Source organism: Lates calcarifer, linkage group LG16_LG22 (assembly GCF_001640805.2).
Source record: "Lates calcarifer isolate ASB-BC8 linkage group LG16_LG22, TLL_Latcal_v3, whole genome shotgun sequence".
Lineage (NCBI taxonomy): Eukaryota > Metazoa > Chordata > Actinopteri > Centropomidae > Lates > Lates calcarifer.
The window spans coordinates 19,027,820-19,048,991 of NC_066848.1; the positions used below are offsets into that span (position 1 = coordinate 19,027,820).

General features: G+C 40.0%; 1 protein-coding gene across 3 annotated transcripts in view; it reads right to left on the reverse strand.

Annotated features, from left to right (window-relative positions):
• atrnl1a (attractin-like 1a) overlaps positions 1-21,172 on the reverse strand; it is a 244,340-nt gene that overhangs the window by 6,049 nt on the left and 217,119 nt on the right. For all 3 annotated transcript variants that reach the window (XM_051076681.1, XM_051076679.1, XM_051076680.1), the window contains one exon: positions 11,985-12,099. In XM_051076681.1, coding sequence (XP_050932638.1) covers positions 11,985-12,099 — 115 coding nt within the window. The remainder of the gene's footprint in view (positions 1-11,984; positions 12,100-21,172) is intronic.

Consider the following 21,172-nt stretch of genomic DNA (forward strand, 5'->3'; position numbering starts at 1 on the left):
ACATTATCTAACTTAATCTGCTCTGATCAGACTGACAGTTGTCTGAAACCTGATTCATTTTTTCAGGAGGACTCGAGGCCAAGACAAAAGACTGAAGAAATGTCACCAGACTATGTCACATCACTGAAATCATCTCCACAAGACTTGAAACTAATTGTCTGAACATGGTGTGCAGCCCATATACTTTCCTTACATACACACTTGTCCACAAGATATCACCAAGTTCTCATACTGCAATGAGTTCTAATGACAAAGCGTACACAAGGACTGGAAAAGTTAAAGTTAGGAAAGACAATAATTAATTTTCTAATGTGACATCTGAACATTCCTCCATCAAAATAGCTTTCACCTTTGACAAATTGCCATCATAATTGTGTTGATTTTTCCGGGTGAACACACACATCTCCATTTGCAAAATTAAATTGGTCAAAAGTAATCAAATTATGCTGCAGGTGAGTGCAAGTGCTCATTTGCTGCCGTGGCGACCGGGCGCGTTAATGTGATTGTTTTGTCAGGTGAGTTGACACATCATTAACCCCCCCCACCCCCACACACACACACACACACACACACACACACTCCACCTCAAACACACCAACCCCCACCCTCCTGATAGACTAATAGAGTCATTAGCAAGAGACAAAATTTCCCAGGAACACATATCGGCACAGGTCTGATGTGGAAACTGGAGCTGTAGCTGGAAAAACATCTGTGACAGGAGGAGCCCGCTCGCTAACCCGGTGACAAACCTCACAGCCAGGCCCTCCTCTATGTCTAAACATCAAAGCGTGGCTTCTGAGTTTGTGCTTGCCCTCAATGAAGGCACCAGGGATGGTAGCCTGCTTGAGATCAAGTATAATAGTAAACACAAAATACCAAGGCACTGTCTGTTCCACGAGGCAAAGGAAAATCAGTCAAACAGCAACACATTGATATTCAAATATTTATGCATCTGTGAGGCACTGATTTCAGGTTTTAGAAGACCGGCAAACATGGCACACAACTACGACTGCTTTGATGTACGCATGTAAGATTCAGGTTTGATCCTGACTAACTAGAATGCCTTTCATTAATAGTATATGGCAGTGTGTGGACCTTTTTTAGTGCTTGTTTGAAGAATGCAGGAGAAAAAAATATCTCCAAATTACCTGAACTTCATATTTAAATATATCTGACTGAAGAGAAAAGCAAAAAGTCAAGGTCTGTGGCTGTAGAGAGAAGTGAAAAAGCCCTTAAAAGTTATAATACAAAGGTCCTCATTAGAGTTGCCTTACTTGATCCATGTTTAAAATTGATCAAACATTCCAATAGCAGCTTTTACTTTTTTAATGGCAGGTATGTCATTTTGGAACAGGGATACCCTACAGCCAAAGGCAAGCTGCAAATGAAGGCCAAACAGTAGGTAACATAAAGAGAGATACTTGATATGAATAAACCCTCATGTCCACATAATAAATGCATGAGTTGCCTGCGTGTAAATGCCACTGAGTATTTGTCTAAAAGTCAAAGCAGACAGATGAACAAGTGGGGGGTGACAGGAGAGTCCATCCCAGTGGGGTGGATAGTTTCAAAGATAAAGGATCAAAGTATCGGAGATCCATTCCGGGTCAATGGAGCAGAGTTTCCGAGCTCTGCCCCTCGGTTCCTGTCAAGCAGCCATCCAGTCAGACGCCCTGAGGGAGACGGTGGGACACAGGGAGCAGGGTGTGAAGAGGTTGACACAGAGAGGAAGAAAAGGATAGCATTGCTACAGCGATGCTTACAGGCCAGTAGTCACAGTCTGAGTCTACGTCTGGTCTGAGAGAGGGGAATGGAAAATGTTCTCCTTACAGAAACTTCAAACAACTGTCTGACAGTTGGGGAAATATGATTTTGTATGCCAATAACCTGACATAACCTTAAATGAGTAGGTCAATGTGCACTCACCGAGCACTTTATTAGGAACACCTGTATACTGTATGTATATCAGTCAATCATGTGGAAGTAGCACGGAGTATAAAGTCGCACAGATCCATGGGAGGGGCTGCTTTTAAAAATGTATGTGGTGTTTGCTCTTTGCAGCTTTTGCAACTGCTGTTTGGTAAAACACAGGTCTTAGATATATATACATAGTAATTCCAATTCAGCTTCGGTCATTTTCAGTAAGCTTTGCATGTCACCTTCTCAAGCAACATAACTAGGCTACTTTAACAAACAAGCTATCTGTTTAACCACATCATAAGTACGAAGGTCTGTTTTAGCAAAAATATCTACACAGTTTTCTCATGAATTTTTCTCCTGTTCCAAAACAAATCCAAGATCAAAATGTTTAAGTCTGTCATATTTATAAAACTATTAGCCTTGCTAATGTGATGAGCATGAAGAAAATGGAACCATCTAGGGATACCATTAACATTAAGCTAGCACTTTGGCTAAGGAGCTCAATTGATGTAATTGTTGGCAAAATGGTAGTAATGTTAAACAAGTAGTGCCAGAACTCTAATGAACGCAGGGAGAAAGTGGTGTGTTGACACACACATCCTCCATAGTCCAGCAACCTAATGTGAAATCCTTGAAACAGGTTCCCAAAAGTTAAGTGGGACTTTTTTGGTCAAAACAAATCACTTGTATAAGCATGACAGAAATACGCTGCAGGAATCATTAACAACATTCGTTGGTCACCAATGCCTGCATACAATTGCACCCATACAATTTAGCTGGTTTCATGAACATGACAGAATTTGGTGTACTTCATTGGCCTGTGCAGTCACCAGATCTAACTCCAATAGGACACCTCTGGGATGTGGTAGAATGGGAGACTAGCAGCATGAATGTGCAGAAATTATGTGATGCAATCATGTCAACATCGACCAGAATCTCAAAGGAATGTGTCAGACATCTTGTGAAATCCATGCCACAAAAAACTGATGCTGTCTTGAGAAAAAAGGAGGCCCTACCCAATATTAGTTTGGTTTTCCTAATAAAGTGCCCGATGAGTGTAACTCTAATCTCTGTGCAGAGCTACGTCTGGGATGTCATTAGCCTAGCTTAAAACACAGGCTGTTCCACCAGGTGCTAAATGTTTTGTTGTGCTGACACTGGCACTGACACTGATATCAGCCTCTTCATCAAACAACTGATGATTGTTCCTTTTGAAAAATGCAAATATTTTAGTAAATTAAGTATTCTAGAGTTGTTTTGTCAGTCTGTCTTATGAAAGCATTTCTTCAACTGTAAGTGTACAGCACAACTGTATGCAGACACCTTTCTGACCTTTTTCACTCATTAACTGAGCAATTTATGAAGCATTTATTTTTTTCCTGTAACAATTAACCAACAAGTAGTGTCACATAATTTTTTCCCATACTGCTTTTTTATATTTTGACACAAATGACCAAAATCAATTTCCTGTCCAGGGATCATAAAGTTGATTTTTTTTTTCCTCCCTCTAGGACGAGGGCCAAAGTGAGAATGATACAGCAAAAGCCTCAAGATGCTTTGTCAGGACTAAGCGAGAAAAGGGAGGGGGTGTACAGAGAATACAAAGGCAGCAAAGACCAAAAAAAAAAAAAAAGTAAAACCGAAAAGAGAAGCCAAAAATTCTGATTAAGAGAAGTAAAGTACATTTCCATCCATCCGTTTTTATGCACATGTTCAATTTGTGAATTAAAAACCCCAGGAGGAAATGTCAAAATTTCACTGTTACTGGTCTGCAGTGCATCAGAAATCCCAGAAACCAAAGCATAAAAATAGTAGTGGTTTCTGGGATGTAACTAACTGCAACATCCCCGCTTCTAGATCAGACAGAGGTCCATGTCACATGTCCCCCTCCCTCTATCACCATAGCTGCTTACACCACAAGGTGCACATGGAGGAGATGAGAGGGATTATGTTTACTTTCCACTTCCCCTCAGTCGGTTTAGAGGAAACCAGGAGTGGATTTATCGAAGCGTAACCACTTGATGACTTATCACCTCTGCTTCACTACCACGATATGCAAATCTGGTTTTGTGGGCGAGGGGGCGTCACCGTGGGCTCTTACCACCCACTGCACTAATTTACCAACTCCTTCAATCGCTTATCTCCTGCTCTGTCTCTTCTCTGTATCTCCTGATACATCTTCAACTTTCCACTTATTTTACTCACGTATTTTCAAGAGCTCGTCTCCCTTATCAAACTTCTTAGCCTTTTAATGCCTCCTTTCTCTCTCACTGCTCTATTTTTACTCTCAAAGACTTTCAACATCTTACAGTACCTGTATTTTTTTCCCCCCTCTCAGATATTCCCGGGTCTATCTCTGGTGCTGAATAGGCAGATTAGTGCAGGAAAAGGCGGCTGTGAATACTGCTGTGCCTCTGTCTCTATTGACCCACTGTCTAAGCCCAAGAGAGAGGCTGAGGAGGAAACGTAGCCCACGGTCTCTCTCTCTCTCTTTCTCTCCAACCTCAACAACACTGCTGCACCAAACTGAAAATGTGCAGCCTGGTAAATCCATTAATACCACTGATTGAGTCCTGTTTTATATGAAACAATAAAAAATGAAGCAACTGCAGCTGCAGGAGGCAGAGCATAAAGACGTAAAACTGACAGGAGAAAGATAAAGTGAAATAGAGGCTGTAGAGATGGAAGAGTTTTGGATGGAACCAAAAATAAAAATCTCTTCTCCTTTATTTCATCCTTCCCTCTCTCTATTTCAACAGTCCTGACTGTCAGTCTTTCTCTCCTGCTCTGTCCATCATGTCAGGCCACTGTGACTTTGAATCAGTCAAACAGTCACTCAGTGGTCAAGCGGTTCCTCGTCCTGTGTGAGTTGCTCTCGGAGGCAGGCACCATGTGTGAGTTGTCCACTGCAATTTGGCTGACAACAGCTGTCAGCCACTAACAGCAGTGAGTCGCCTCTACTTGCTGCAGTTGTCAGGACTCCTGGTTGAATTATTGGGCCAAGAATTGTGCAAAGATTATTTTTTTTATCATAGAATTTAATTTGGCTTTAAACAGCGATCTGCGTGTGTCCTTCTGAATGTTTTTTATGAGTGTGTTTCTGACTTGCCAGATCAGAGTGAAGAAAAAGCCATACAAGAGCTTAGAGACCTCCTCTACTTCTGCAGCTTGTAATATCATCATACAGACTAGCCTGTGGAGAGAGACAGAGAGGGGAAAGCAGCGTTTGACACTCAGAGCTTAGCTCAAACTAAAATGCGCAGTTTCCAAAACTGTAAAGTATGTGTCTGAGTAAAGGTAGGATAATATAGGCGCTGTGTGTCACCATTCAAAATTGTTGATGTCTTTTTACATTAGAGGTGTTGTTACAGATGCACTGAGACAGAAGCATACTGCACAGTTTTTTTTTTGTTAATCCTAGGGATGTGTTGCCTGTGTAATGTGGTATCAGCACCACAACTTGTGCTTGAAAGTTTTACTTTTATGCATGGCTAAAACAAACTTTAACCCTAACTAACCCTAACCCTAACCCTTTGATATGTTTCTCTTGCATCCAAGAACTAAGTCTAATCAGCCCCCATTTATACATACCTGAAAAACTTCTAAAGGGAAGGATCTTCATCATATATCTGAACTACCTCAACTGGCTCCTTTTGGCACAAAGGAGCAGAGGTTGTACACTGAGGTCTTTCTGGATGTCTCAACTTTATGTCTCTAAGGGTGACAGTCTTTGAAGGAAACTCATTTCAGCCACTTGCTCATGACCATACGGTGAGGGATGGAACTTAGACTGACTGATGCGGCTCAGCTCCCTCCTTACTACAATAGTCCAGCCTCTTGCTGACACCAGAGCAATCCACCTTCGATCTTCCCCTCCTTTGAACTCAAGAAGCTGACCATATACCAACTAGAATTACTGCCTCGTGGTTGCATGCCTTGGCCAACCAATCCATTTGCAGTTAATTGGCTTGCAAATTCGTGAGTTGTGGTCAAAAACGTGTTCTGTGAGGTCACTGTGACCTCAACTTTTGACCACCAAGTTCTAATCAGTTCATCTTTGCGTCACAGAGAATGTTTTGTGCCAAATTTGATTAAATTCATTCAAGGTGATCTCGAAATGCCATATTCAAGAAGCCAACAAAGTGTTTTGACCCTGGACTTTGACCATTAAATTTTTATCAGTTCATCCTTGAGTCCAAGTGGATGTTTGAACCAAATTTGAAGAAATTTTCTCAAGGCGTTACTGGGATATCGTGTTCATGAGAATGGGACAGACGGACAGACTGACAACCCAAAGACAAAATGTCTCCAGTATGGAAGCATAAAAAAATTGTTCAAATACCCACATACTCCACCAGCCAGGAGAAGTGATCAGAATGCCTTAAAAACGCTTTAATCAAGGCAGGGTTTCTCTGGAGCCTACATACTAAAAAGTATTACTTTCTCTGATGCTATGTTGAGCATCAGCCTGGAATGACAAAAGTCTTGCCACCAGTGTCTTACATAGACAATAGGTTTGGGTGTTTTGAGGGTCGTATGTTTGCAGTATTTTCTATATCTAAGCTATAAGATATCTACAAATCCACTCTCTTGGTCTGAGGTGTGAGAAGAAAAGCACTAGAATAGGACAGGGTCAGAGAGAGGAAGAAAAAGCATATGGGGAATATGGGTTGGGATACTGGCATCTGAGAAACTGTAAGTCATAAAGCCGGTGTTGAAGTCTTTTTTTTCTCCTCTTTTGAAACCAACATTGGTGTTTTCTCTCTATCTCGGTCTTACATATAAAGGGTCAGTTAATGGTAATACCTCAGGGGAGCAGAGCAAAGGAGGACAAGAAGAAAACAAAGAGTGGAGAGAGAAGACGGTACGAGGGAAGGCGAGCTAAAATAGGCTCGCTCATCGAGGATTCCTCTTGAAGTGTCTCCCACTGAGGGTGGGCGGAGCTAGCCTGCAGTGACTTCACGCTCATACATGCTAACATCAATGGGGGGCTGCTGTCTGACCGTACGCAGAGAGTCTCTCTGGGGAGCAGAAGGGTGGGAGGATGGAAGGAGGAGAGGAGCGAGAGACCAGGGATGGATGATGGGTGGGCGATTTTTTTTTTCTTTTATGTGCTCCTTGGTGTTTTTTGAAGTTTTATCATGTGTTTACGTGCATGGATAAATGCATAATTGCTTCTGTTTCTATGTGTGAGTACTGTGATCATGACAAACTCTGATCACTACATAAATACAGGCAAACACACTCACACACACAAGCATCGGCACTGGTAATGACAGCTATTTCATTGATTTGATGAGAAAAACAACAGAAGAGCCTGGACGGCCCCCGGAGAGCAGCCTGACTAGAACTGATGAGCCTCTTATTGGCCCTAATTTCCTGAAAATGAGTCTGCTGCTGCTCTGATGAGCTAATGTCCAAAACATCAGGTAGTGTAAGGTGGTGAAGACAAAAAGCTCCAGTGAAGTAACAGCGCAGATATCTCTGATGCATGAAACTGTTCAAACAACTGAGATTGTCCTTAAACTGATTTCATCCGCAGTTCTGTCACCAAAAAACTGGGAGTGCTGGACCTCTGCCAGTACTGAGAAGTATAAGAGACAAGTGTTAAAGCTAGACTGCCACACTTTTACATATAAATGAACATCCATTACATCCAAGCCCTTATCAAATGAGTTCACACAATGCTGACTAAGCCTATTGGCGCCATCTCCGTCAACCAGCAATGATTAGTTTGCTGCAGTTGAAGACGGGAGCAACCATAGTGAAGTAGATGGAGTAGGCTACAGCAACTGGGAGTATGGCAGAAAAACCTACAAAGAGTCAAATAAAAGTTTCTGATGCTATAGATAAAAACAAGAAACTCAGCTTTTAGAAGAAGGATTACAGTCTAGACAAGAAAGCGATTGACGGTGAGGACAAATAGATTACCACTGGTGTGGCTTTTCCTCACTGTAGAAAGAAAAAAATGGAGTAGGCTATGTAGCTATTACATTTAGTCTACCCAAAGAATGGATTATTGTCTGAGAACTGTGGAGACTTTTCTGTATTTTTCATTGTTGCAACCGTGCATCAACAGCAGACAAAGTTCTGCACTGCCAGTTTAGGTCATTTCATGGTGAAAAAGTAGTAATGTTGAATAAAGCGCGTTCAGTTGGGGTAATTTTCAAATATACATTTTTTTCTCTTCTTTCAATTACATTAGAAAATGTGTCTATCCATCCATTATCTCTACTGCTTATCCTTAAGGGTCATGGGGATTAGAAAACATATGGAAAAGCTAAAGAGGGATCTGAGCTATGGTGTAACACCACAGTTATTCAAGGGAATTCACCTATATAGAAAGTGAGAGACAGAAATTTACGCATTTATTATCAGAAGTTGCTACGCTTTCTCATTTTGAAGTCTGTCTGCCACTGTGTTGTAGCAATTTACAGCTGTGTAATTTTACCATGTATGAATAATCCATTTAGTTGTTCACTGTCTACTAATTATATTTCTGTTTCTGTCACTGTCTCATATACCTGGCCTTTTCTCTCTTTTTTTTAACAACCTGGGTCTCATTCTCACATATTTTGTCTTTGTCCATGTATATAATATTCATTATAATGTAATAGCAAATACAAATGATATCCAGAACTGTGAAACTATGACCCAAGCTGTTAAAATAATCCCTCACTTCTTTGCACCATTCACATCTTCACTTTCTGTGACCTTTGCACAAGCAAAGGCTGCCTAGAGTCAACATTTGCCAAGCAACTACAAACAACTAAATCAGTGTGTAAGTTCAACGTCAGACTTGTGAATTAGTTTTTTCTGTTTACACTTTTTTTTTTTTAACATCATAATTACCTCTGGGGGTAGCAAAGCTTTCACTTCCTCTCTCTTACACACTTATTCTCACATACGCTGACACTTTTCATTCCCTTTTTCCTCCCCTCTATTAGACTACAGTGACTCCTGCGACGTCTTAAAGGCTAGTATAAAGTATAAAGCTACTTCAAGCTTGAGAATAATGCTTTCTTGCAAAGTGCTTCATTTTCCGTCTGCTGTGCTCATTTCCTCTGTCAGATACTCACTGTGTCAAAGCCTTTGCTTCCTGCCTGGAGGAACAGAGGCTTCTCACACCTGCTCCAGTTACATACAACCCACTATACAAAGACCAAAACTACCAACAGACAAACTGACAGCAGTCTCCCAAAAGCTGCAGGGGGAAAAGGAAAATACAAAGAGAGAAAAGGTCTGAGAGACTAAATGTATTCGTGTGAGCAGGTAGAGTATGAGAGGTCGAGTGAAGTGGAAGATGAGCTGCAGGGAGAGACGATTGGCCTCGTGCTGACGGTGCATAACACTGCAGGCCTTGGTCAGGTATGTGAGGAAGTGCTGCTGTCTTTTCAGTGATTTCTCCAGCAGTGTGGTGGTCGGCTGCAGCAACGGGGGGATATCGTGTATCGTCCGTCTATAGCAGCAGCATGAGCTCAGACTGTGGAAAGTCAGGATGTCTCATTGAGGGGAACAATTGATCCGACAATAAGTGTTGGAGGGAAACCAGGCAGGTCTAACCACATCAGACCTTCTTTAAAAGGTGCTATATGTCAAAAGTTTCTCTGAATAATTCATCATGTCGCTGTGAAAAACATGCAGATCGGTATCGGTATCATGGAATAAGCACAAGGGGTGTAACAATCTCAATCCACAGTTCGGTTCAGACTTTGATTTTTGAGCCACGGTTCGGTTCATTCTTTGGTTTTTTAGATGTTCCCACACTGCTGACTTGAATGTGCCTGAGGGATCTGCAGTCTTATTATTCACCTTGAGCTAGGAAAACTTTTACCTCACGCATGATCACTTGATCACAATTGGACCAAAATAGTAACGTGACACACAGTTGGAAGACAATAAAATAGGCGTAATGTGTAATATTTACAGAATACACAGCTCACTCTAAAGGTCTTGTCACATACAGTGAGACACAAATAAAGAATGCAAAAATGAGAAATACTCGCCCACAAATGTACAATCAATGTGATTGTGAAGCTTAAATCGCGGTGCAAAAGCTCTGAAAAATCAGCCTCCTTCGAAAAAAATTTAATAGCTGTTTTGCCATGTAATTTTCATGCTCTGTGAAAGTACTCCTACTCCTACTCTAAACTGACATGCAAATTAATCGCACAAGGGAAAAAAAAAAACAAAAAAACTTTAAATAGAATAGTAAGAGCTCAACAGACTTCACCTACAGTGGTAGCAGACGGCTGAAGTCTATATAGTGGTTTTGATCTCAGTTTCAGAATCATGAAGATTCACAGTTTGATTTTACAGGCCACATATTACTTAAATAGCTGATCTGTAAATTTTCTGTCATGTTGCTGCTTTCTCATGTTGTCTCTCAAACTAGGAGTCTTGCAGAAATTCCTACAAAAATGGTTACTGTGCATGCCATGTAACATCAACGCCCACTGTTCATTTCCAGTCGCATCCCTCTCCTTACTTTTGCTTCCTGTCTCAGCTCCACTGTGAAATAATAATGCCATTGACAAAAACACAAGGCAGTCATTATCTTTGACTGAAAGAATAACTGTTGAATTTGCCAACAATTAAATGACTCAAAATTCTCATTTCATTTAGTGCTGATCGACAAAATTGTCTAATCAACGAATCATTTACTTTCTGTGCAACCCCCCGAATAAATAAAGTTTTCCTGACAGTTCACAGACTGTGAGGACCTACTTGACATTCAAATGTCATTTGAATGTTATTACAATGGTTTTAAAGCCTAGTTTAAATGTAAATATGTTTGGAATTGCAAGTCACTAAATAAGCGGTTGCTAGGCCAGTGCAGCCCCAGTACATGTATTAAGATAAGACCTTTGCACTAAGAATGATTTGCCAATACCTACATACTGTTCCAGAGCAGAATAAACAGTCACCAGATAAATCCACACGTCAGACATGTACTTTAGTGACTGTATGATTCAGTGAGCTTGATGACACGCTGATTACTCATGCAGTGTACTGAACTGAACATTATGTGATTGCAGGGGGAAAGAAATGCAAAAAATATATATATTTTCCCTTAATTATTGGTGTTGACCTGCAGTAACTACAGTAACAGAAATTTAAGAAAAAGACCTCCACAGATTGTGAATTCAAAGATACCATGGAGATCTGATTTGAAGGGACTGAGCATGTAACCTTTAGATTATTAAACATCCTCCTGCTGCAGACTGTTTTGATGACTACAGCCAGGAAACATCAAGACACTTTTGATGATGCCTCGGATGCCATCACATTTTAGTTTGTTTACTCTGCTCTTGTTTAAACTGCCAGAGCCTGTTTTACATGATAGCTGATGGGAGGCTGCCGCAGGGCACGCAAGAACACCACTCGCTACATCTGGAGTCTCTTTAGACGTCGCTGGGCTGCTGAAAACTGTTCAGCTTGTAAAAGCAACACAAATGGCTGTGGACTGTGTTTTTGTGCGCCCACAATGAACAAAGATGTGGGATTTCATGGTTCAGACAGCTGACAGTTTACAACAATGGTGACTATCAAATGAAAATGGAGAAATCACCAGTAGCAGAGCTGTTATTTGTTACACTTAATCATAAAGCGTCACATTAGCTGTGTCTAACAACTGTGTGACAGTTGGACATAAATACTGTCTGCTGATGGCAGCAGCTACTGCAGCTGGGCATCATGCACAACCTGCCTTTTCAAAATTATTTGCACAAAACACGAGTGCTTTTTTCCTAGTACAACGTACAATATTGTGCAACATCTTACTCAACAATATAAAGCATACAAAGAAATGGTTAATACACCAACATCAGATTACAAGGCAGGTCCCCCAAGAAACCATACACAACAAAAAAATAAATAAAGTATGGTAGTAAAAGAGTTCAAAACTAAGCAACAGCTTCAGATTCTAAAAAGCAGCGGTTTCCCAATCAGCATTGCCACCTCTGTCTAGCCATAAGGAAAAAAAAAACAAACAAAAAAAACTTCAAATAACAGATATGCTGTTTAGTTTTGTCTCTGTGTGAGTGTATTTGTGTGAATCATACCAGACTGTCCCGGTGGAGGGATTCCAGATGGGACTCTGGGCAGGTAAAGCAGCACTGTCAGAACACCTGCTCTGCTCCCCCAGCATGGCTCCATGGCTATGGGTTTCGGCACTGCCTGTTCACATAAATGATAAACAAGCCCGTATACAGTTAGCACAAACTGGAGAGTAAATTGGTGAACAGATACAAAGATTAAAAAAAAAACAAAACAAACAAACAACAAAAAAAACACATTGTTTTCAATAGGGAAGGTGGATTTACATGACTACTACCAGCAGTGTGTGTGTAAGTATTTTTTATATGCGTGTATGGGAAGGTGTAAAACGCTCCTATCAAGCTAATGGAGCAGCTATGAAGTCTATCTGAAGGATGTAGCAGACTCCCAAACACTTCAGCCCCACTGCCCAGATGCCTGCTGCCACCTCCCCCAGGATCAAAGCTCCCAGCTGGGGGAAGCAGACTGACTGGCAGCCTGTGGAGTTCCACCTGCTGCGCAGCTGATGTAAACAGGTAGGAGATTCATTCTGTCTGTCTCTCTAGGTAAGTGTGCAAATACACACATTCAGAGATAGCTATCAGCTCTCACTTTCATTCTACTCGTGTATGTTGTTATTCAACAGTCCCCAAATGCACAGTTAGAGATTTTCTCATTTATATCAGTAAAGATCTTCTGTGTCTCTGTCACACTACGCTCCATCCACCCATCCATCATATCAGCATCCCATAAAGCTTGAAATGAAGTCAGAAGTATATCAAACATATACTGATGGAGAACATTTGTACAATAAAATACTAACCCGAAACCTTTTAACTCTTTTTAGTCACTCAATATACAGATAATGTCTTTATTTGATAAACACAAACTAACATCCTTATATGTATAGTACCACTGAGACTCATTGTATATAATGTGTCTTACTGTATGTGTAATATCATGTAATGGGTGGGATAGAGTTTCCTTGCATCCGAGTATACAACAAGGAGAAGAGTCATTGAGTTATTGATCAGGTTTGACCCTCCTGTCACACTGTACCACAGAGGTCACAGAGATAGACCCTGTTTATTACTGTGGTCTGTTGGGAAGTGGGATGCGCAGGCAGGCACACACACACACACACACACACACACACACACACACACACACACACACACGTTGTATATGTATATACTACACATAGAGAAGGTTCATGAGCCTGTCCTCTCATCTGTCCTTCTCTCATTACACATTACTTTGTGTAACACAGGTATTTTAACCTTCTCCCTCAGTTTCTTTTTTCTTTATTGTTTCAGATCCACTTTCTCTGTCTCTCCCATTCATCATCTTGACTCTGTGTGATGAGTAAATCTGCCAGTTCCTGTGACAACTGTGAGCCCCGAATGACACTTATACTTTGGGAGTTCATGTTGTTAACATGACAAATCAACAGCTACACAAATTGCAGCAAAAGTGCTACTGTTTGTGTGACTGTTTACAGTAGTCAGCAGGGCTTCCCTTGATATGAATATGAAATATATTGTGCAATTACTGTGTTTTAATGTAAGTTTTTACATGTGGTGTTATTAATATTTAAGTAAATCATCTTGTTATTTCTTCCACTATGGTGTATCTAATTATGCAGTGTGAACTCTGTTGATACTGTGTCTAAGAAGTTATGTTCATACACAACTAAATAGTTTTTCTATGTTTAGAATGAAATTTAAATGCTGCGTAGTTTATGTTTACAAGAGAACAATTATTTGGCATATTTACTCTAATGAAGGCTTTATGCAGATTTGCTGGTTGTAAATAAAATTACCACAAAACGATGAATATATGGCATCACTTTTCAATTCTACCGGATTGCCATCTGCTTTTCCTAATTTCTTTTGGAAAAAACAAGCATACTGAAGAAGATTAAACACAACTGAACTCTGAATGCAGAGCTGCTCAAGTCCAACAGTAAAATATTGTGGGTGAAATGGGCAGCCCTCAGCGTGATTGTGTCAAACCGCATTAAATATAAAGCAGGTCACTGTGGGAAAAGGACCATCTGCGCTCAATAATAGTAAATAATGGTCTACAACAACAAAATGGCTGTCCAAATATTTATTTACAAAGGGTGACCTTCATTTCTGAGGACTTCAAATCATTTATGAGACTGAATGTAACTGTATGACATTAAAAACTTGAAAAAATAATCAGCTATACCAGCATATTAGGTGTGTTAACCATTCAGCAGGCATGTCTACAGAGTAATCAAAGGATACATCAACACAGTGGGCTGCTATAAAAGTAGTTATCAAGTTAACACAGTACTTGGGCCACCTTGGTACAAACACTGAGAGACACAGACACATGCACACACACACACACACACATAAACATTCCCTCTGGTGCTAATAGGTTTAAGTGCTGGAGCGTACAGCATAATTAGAGGCTAGAGGCTCCTCTGTTTGTTTAGTGTTTTCAGAGTGTCAGGAAATGATGAATTCCCTACTAACTAGGAACACACAAACATGCACACACACATGCACACACTCAACTGACTCTGTAAGTAGAACGTCCTATTAGCAAGCACTCTCTCCTGATTGAGATAATACACAAACAAAACAATAAGTCGTTGTTTAGGTTTGTTGTTGTTGTTGTTGTTGTTGTTTGTGTGTGTGTGATAGAACATGAGGAAAATAAAATGGGGAAGTGAGAAATTTCGCAAAATCAATAACAGGTGTTTGTGGGCACTGAAATGATGAGCATGTTTCCTTATTAATGTACAATACACATAAAATTTGACTGTGATATGCATAAATACCTCATGTTCACTTACTCATTTACTTACGTCATGGTGGCTTAGACTTTAAACTGGCAACATGGTTTCCAAAGCAACAGTGATTGTGTGTGTGTGTGTGTGTGTGAGAGAGAGAGAGAGTGTTACAACCCACTTGCTCCTTTGATCTAAGATGCAAATAAAACATAAAAAACGAGTGCACACACACACACATTCACAACATTGTTTACATTACATCATGTTTACGAGACACCATTTCCTTTAAGACAGTACTGGTGTGTAAAAGGTCATTAAAATTTGCACTTAAGTAAACAGTAAAGAAACCTGCAGAGCCAAAGAGTCAAAGATCAAGTGAGTCCATGTAGTGCATGTGTATCTGCTGCTTGGTGTGGCCACACAAGCATTAAAGCAAGATATACATTAAGTTAAAAAAAAAAAAAAGGCATATCCATGAAATTTGCACAGAAATTTATTTTTCACTCTTAACTGTAGAGAAAAAAAGGAAAAAAACTGGACTTGATTTGATCTAAATGTTAAGAAATTTTAATAATTTAAAAAATAGTCAGTAGTCAGAATAATCGTGAGTATCATGACATTGCATGTCACTCACTAGATCACCCCCTCCCCCAAAGAATTTAAGTAATTATGTCCAACAAAATAGTATCTGAGGCAACTCAAAGACTGACTGAATACTACATATTAACACGCTATCCCGCTCTCAGGAGCGACTGTGGCAGAGGATTTAGAGTGGGTCACCATTTAATCAGAAGATCAGTGGTTCAATTCCTGGCTCCTCCAGTCGGCGGAGTACTGAACCCCCAAATAACCCCTAGTGGTCAAAATGCCACGGGAAACTTTAATACAGTGAAATCTTTTTTTTTTTTTTTTTTTTGTACTTGGTGACTTTACAACACTAATCATCAATTACAGCAATGTGCCTCATGGTCATCACCTTTTACACACACAGGATGGTTGATAAACACGTGAGAAGTTTCATTAGCAGGTCAGCTCTCCCCATATCATACAAATTGGTTAATTACAGGTGGCTTAGCAAAATGGCAAATCTAACAGCAGAGACATTTGTGTGTGCATATGCAGGATGTGTGTGTATCTCAATCCTCAGTGTGTTGTGTATGCGTGAGTAAGTATGTCTGTGTGTTTGAGAATAAATGATGAAGCAGAACCACGGTAATGTGACAACACTAAGAGCTTTCTCTGGCTCCTTTCCCAAACTAATCACAGTAAGTGTGTGAGAGAGAAAGAGAGAAACATAAAGGGAGTGAGAGATTGTACAGAAGTGGTGAATAAGAGGAAGGGTTAAGAGATAGGCAGAAATAAATATAGAGGAAAAAAAGAGGGGTGAGTGGAGAGGTGAGTAAGGTGTAAGGTTAGTGTGGGAGTCAGGTGGGTGGAGTCAAGGTAGCAATTTAAGTCAATAGTAAAATCCTGCTGAGCTGTCTGTCCAGTATAAAAGCTTTTTCAGCTGACAGCCGCTAAGTAGAGCTGAGGAGAACAGAGGTTCTGACCTGACCGAGAGAGAGAGAGAGGGAGAGCGAGATCATAGTCTCTCTCTCTCATTTTATTTATATTTTAAATATCAAGTGCCACTTAAGCCCAGACAACAGTTTTTGCTGACTGTGTGCAATGTAGAAATTGGCTCCTTGGCAATACTGAGCAATTTCAGTCCTTCGTTCTATAAAGGATTGGAAATAATCCAGAAAGGTTGTTGTTTTTAAAGCATGCAGTTTTCTGAGTAGTTTGGTGCCGTGTTTGATGAGTGCCAAATGAAGCCAGACCAGTAATACTTTTTTAAAATCACTTTTCAGATTACTGGACATGATTACGTTAAGGCTTCCAGTGCAGATGAGAATGCAGTAAAAATGCACGAAACTTGAAGTTTTAGACACCTTAAATGTTCAGATTCTTTCCATCACATGATACTCTCAGGGAATTGTCTGATTGGTGTCAGTTTCGTTCTGTAGCATGACAACTAGGGCTGGGGGATGTTTTTTAAAAATCTACAATTTTTCCATATCAATCAATCTCGATATATGTTATGATATAAATCAAGTCACTATTTCTGTTAAGCTTAAAGGTTCCTTTTTAGTCCTAAGTGAGATATGAAGATACCATAAAGGCAATTTTAGGGCTGCCCCCTAAATGTTGACTCTTCGATGCATCAGTCTGGAAGACCCTGATTCAACTTACAGGATGTCACAGCTAAAGTGGAAACTACTGGTGTTATAATGGGTTAAAACCAGCCGACAGTGTTGGTATCCTGAAAGATGTCTGAGCTATGGCCAAGATGCCAACTTTATGTCTGCAGTTTTTCTGCTATTACACATTTTGTAGCGGCAGCCCGCAGGAGGAAAATTATTGCTGCTGCATTTATAAAGTTGCAAAATACGTGGTTGAGCCACGAGACAGAGAGAGAAAGAAGAGAAAAAGAGATAAACTAATGGTACAATGAACTAGCTAACATTAGTCAGATTTGTATTTTATTTATCAGCTGTGTCCATCTCTACCGGCTCTCTGTACCGGTCAGTCACCTGCCATACAGGGGTGTCTTCTTCAGTAACACTGTCACTTAACATTTTCAGTCATCATTTTCTCTTTTATCTTGCTCCCATTCCTGACGCACTGGTGTCAACAGCTGCAGTATCCCAAAACATTAGCATGTGTTCTGCTGCCAGCTGCTACACTCTGTGCTGTGAATGCAAACATAACCTGACGTGGCTGTAACTCTCTTCCAGCGACATGATCGGTTTGGTGCAGCCCTCTTCTCATTATCACTGGTTTTTTGTGATGTCTGTCAAAACACAGATGGAATGAGCTTTACCGATGTTGCATCGACCATGTCTTATATTTCTATATTATATTTCTAACCACTTAAAACATACAGTCAAAGTCATAAAGAACTATCTTCAATAACAAATAGAAGTGTCCATATATACAGCACTTACAGCACTATACAGATACTAATCTATGTGTACTATTTGTGTGTTATTTTGAGAGGGGATTAGGCCTCAGAGCTAAATATTTGTAGTATTTCAGTCTTTAAAGATGCTCCACAAAGAACATTGTGTTTTCACTGTAAAAATCTGTGATACAATAAATGGTTTATTTCAGTGGCAGGTGTCTCCACTGAGAACAGACCGAGTCAGACTTTGCCAAGTGGTGTAAACCTGATCACCACAGCTAACGTCACTGGAGAGTTGTACCAACCTAATGGCAGCCACACAATGTGTTTATCTGTCTACGTACGTGTAGTAAAGAATAAATATATCCTTGTGCTGGCACTTTATCCTCCAGGCAGTATTTGCGTCAACATGCTTCTGCAGTACAGAAGAAAAGATAAAGTTGGTTCCGGCTAGAAACTTGCCAGTAACTGAAGCAGTCTTATTTATGTTTTTTTCTTTTCTTTTTTTTTTTTTTTTTTGCTTGTTTTTACAGTGAAACAACCAGAAGAAAGAAATTCAGACAAGGTCACTTTATGCTGCACCTTCTTTCGAGTCCATTTCTTCTGTCTGTTTGCCTTTCTCATTTCATTTATCAGAAATAACAAACAGAAAAAAGAGACAAATTCCAAGATGTTCTGGAGAAGCGAGGTCATTCAACAAAGTGTCAGCCTCACCTCTCTCCTCCTTTCATCTCCTCTCCCCACAGCTTCCTTCCTCCTCTTTCCCCTCCTCTCCAGTTTTTTTTTTTCATCCACATCTCCTCTCCCTTTTGTCTCTTGTACTCGCTTCGCACAAACAGTTGTTGTAACAGTCATCCCATTTTTGTCCCTGGGATGAACAAAGTGGTCAACTGAGCAGTGTTTATAGGTGGGGGGCAGAGCTACAGCAACATGATAGATAAATTGTCTGACACCAGGGGAAATTGAGCCAAAAGTTTATCTTCCTCTGAATAGCTACTTTATTTTTTTTTCATTTTTTCTTTCTCTCGCTCTCTCTCTCTGAAGCTGTGTTCTCTTAAACAGCTTTCACTGAATTTTTGCTGTGGATGTAGCTGGGTGAAATCACAGTTGTAAATTGCAAATTCCTAATCCAATCATCCAAACAAGCAAGTAAGTAACTGGTGGACAGCAAGCAAGGCATGAAAATACAATCTACTCTGAGAGTGGGGAAGGGATTGTTGTTTTCAATGAACAGTGACCACTGACAGAGCAGACAAGTTTTGTATATATTACACTGAACTTCCTCCAAAATGTGCTCATTTCAGATTAGCTGAACTATAATAGGAAAAGCTAACTTTTTAGATCAAGTTTGAATGGGAAAAGTTCATTTAGTTTGTGACACTGACTCAGTGCAAACAACTTGACACTCACTGGTCATAGACGCCAATAAAGAAATTGTAAATTTGTTCACATAGAATGTAAGAAATCAAAGGGTATATACACACTCTCCACTTAGCATTTAAGTGGCTCAGAATTTCCAAATAACTTGCATGTAATATCTCCCTGTTAGTAAGCAGGTAATCACAACTTCATTTTGGACACAGCCTATTGAACTGTCCCACTGAAGCGCCTCCACTATTACCACCTTTCAATGGCACTTCTGTTTGTCTTTACGGGTGACTGAGCTCTGTGATGGGTCTTTGAGTTTGGAGAATGAGGTTAAGTTAACAGGTTATTGCCTCATGAAATTCAGCCACAGGAAATGGTCTTATCGGTGTGCAAGAGAGCTCTCACCAAAATAACCAGCCCCCTGTAACAGGAACAAGCATGTCACTATATGGAATTTCAGAACGTGAAATAATGGTTTTTATGCTCTTTTTATCCTCCTCTGGGTCAATATTTATTGTGTCTGTGGTGAAATTATGAATGAGAACCGATGCTTTATCCAGCTATTCAGCTACCATGAAGACCCATCTCAAATCCATCAGAACAGCGAGTGAGCATTCTCTCATTCGAAAGGCTCAATACACACACACAGCTTTAGTGAAAGCAGTGCTAATGCTAAAACTAGCTTTCTGGTGGCATCTGGTCTATTCTTCCATGCAGAGGATAGCAGACCTTTCACATAATGTAACTAAATGTGATATGTTCTAGTTAATAAGTGTGTTGGTAAGTTGCTGGTAAAGTTTATACTGTTTGTAAACCATTTTCTTATAATGTTATAAATGCACCTGTGGATTTAGAGTTTACTAACATCATTAAAAATTAAATAAATCCTACTCTAATAGCATGATTCGGTAATATCAGGTTCCTGCAACTGGGGATCAATTGTGACATGGAAAGTAAATAAAAATGTTAATTATTATTATTTTTAATGTTAGTTATTACTAAACTTTATGGGATTGCTGCAGAATATGTCAAGATGTGATATGAACCTGATGAAAGCTGGCTTAAAAAAAAAAAAAAAAAAAGGGAAGCCAAAATGAAAAAGGAAAGAAGAAGAAAAGAAAAAGGAGACAATAAAGAGGATATTCAAGAAAAGACAGATGGAGGAAGAGGATGAGGAGCAGGTGTGAGGTCAAGCAGATATCTGACAGGACTGGAATTGGGATATACAGGTCATTTAGCTCTTTGTTTTGGGAAATAAAAAGAGTTTAGTGGTTAGTGAGATCCTACCCACAGGGTTTTTTCCAAACACCATGAGGTCTTATCTGTTGGACCACTGAGCAAAACACTTAACTTAACCTTGGGATTTTGGCCTTGCAGAATGAAAAGCTAAAGAAAAGATGAGTTTAAAAATGTGAGATGTATTGATCGCTGACAATTCTATCTTTTCTGTAAATGGAAGGTCACTATGTCTCCTCAAGGGAAATGCATTGTGCTTGTCAGAAAATATGTCAGTAATGACAAGTTTATTTCAAAAAACCCAAATCAAGTTTCTCTCAGAGGAACTGACAATCTAACCAAATTACAATAAGGCCACAGAGGTAGGAAATATTCCGCACATAATTGGAACAAAGCCCAGGTCTTAAAGTCATACCAAACTTTACTTGAAGCAAAAGATTTCTTCAGGTTGTCTTAACGCTGAACTTGCGATCGGCAACACTAATTAATATACAGTATAATTTAACAATGTGGCTGAAAGGTCAGAGGACACGCAGAAATAATGACCGTGTGAAGGATGAGTTTGTGAAACCACCTCAACAATCTCCCTCCGCATTCTCTACTTTCCTCTGCTCCAGGTTGCCTCATCAGTCGCACTTTCCCCTCGCTGTCCCTCACAATCTTTGCTGTCAGGCTTCTCCATCTTCCCCATTACTTGCATCACTCACTCTCTCTCCTCCTAATAGCCCTCTCTCCCTGTTGCTCTATCTGTCGGCCTCTCTGTTTCTGTCTGTCTCTTTTCTACTCCTCTTTTTGTCTGTTGCAAACACTCTCATTCTCTTGAACTTACTTTATCAGCAAACTTTGGACAAACACTAGATATCTTCTCACAGCCTTACAGGTGATTTGCAGATCAGAAG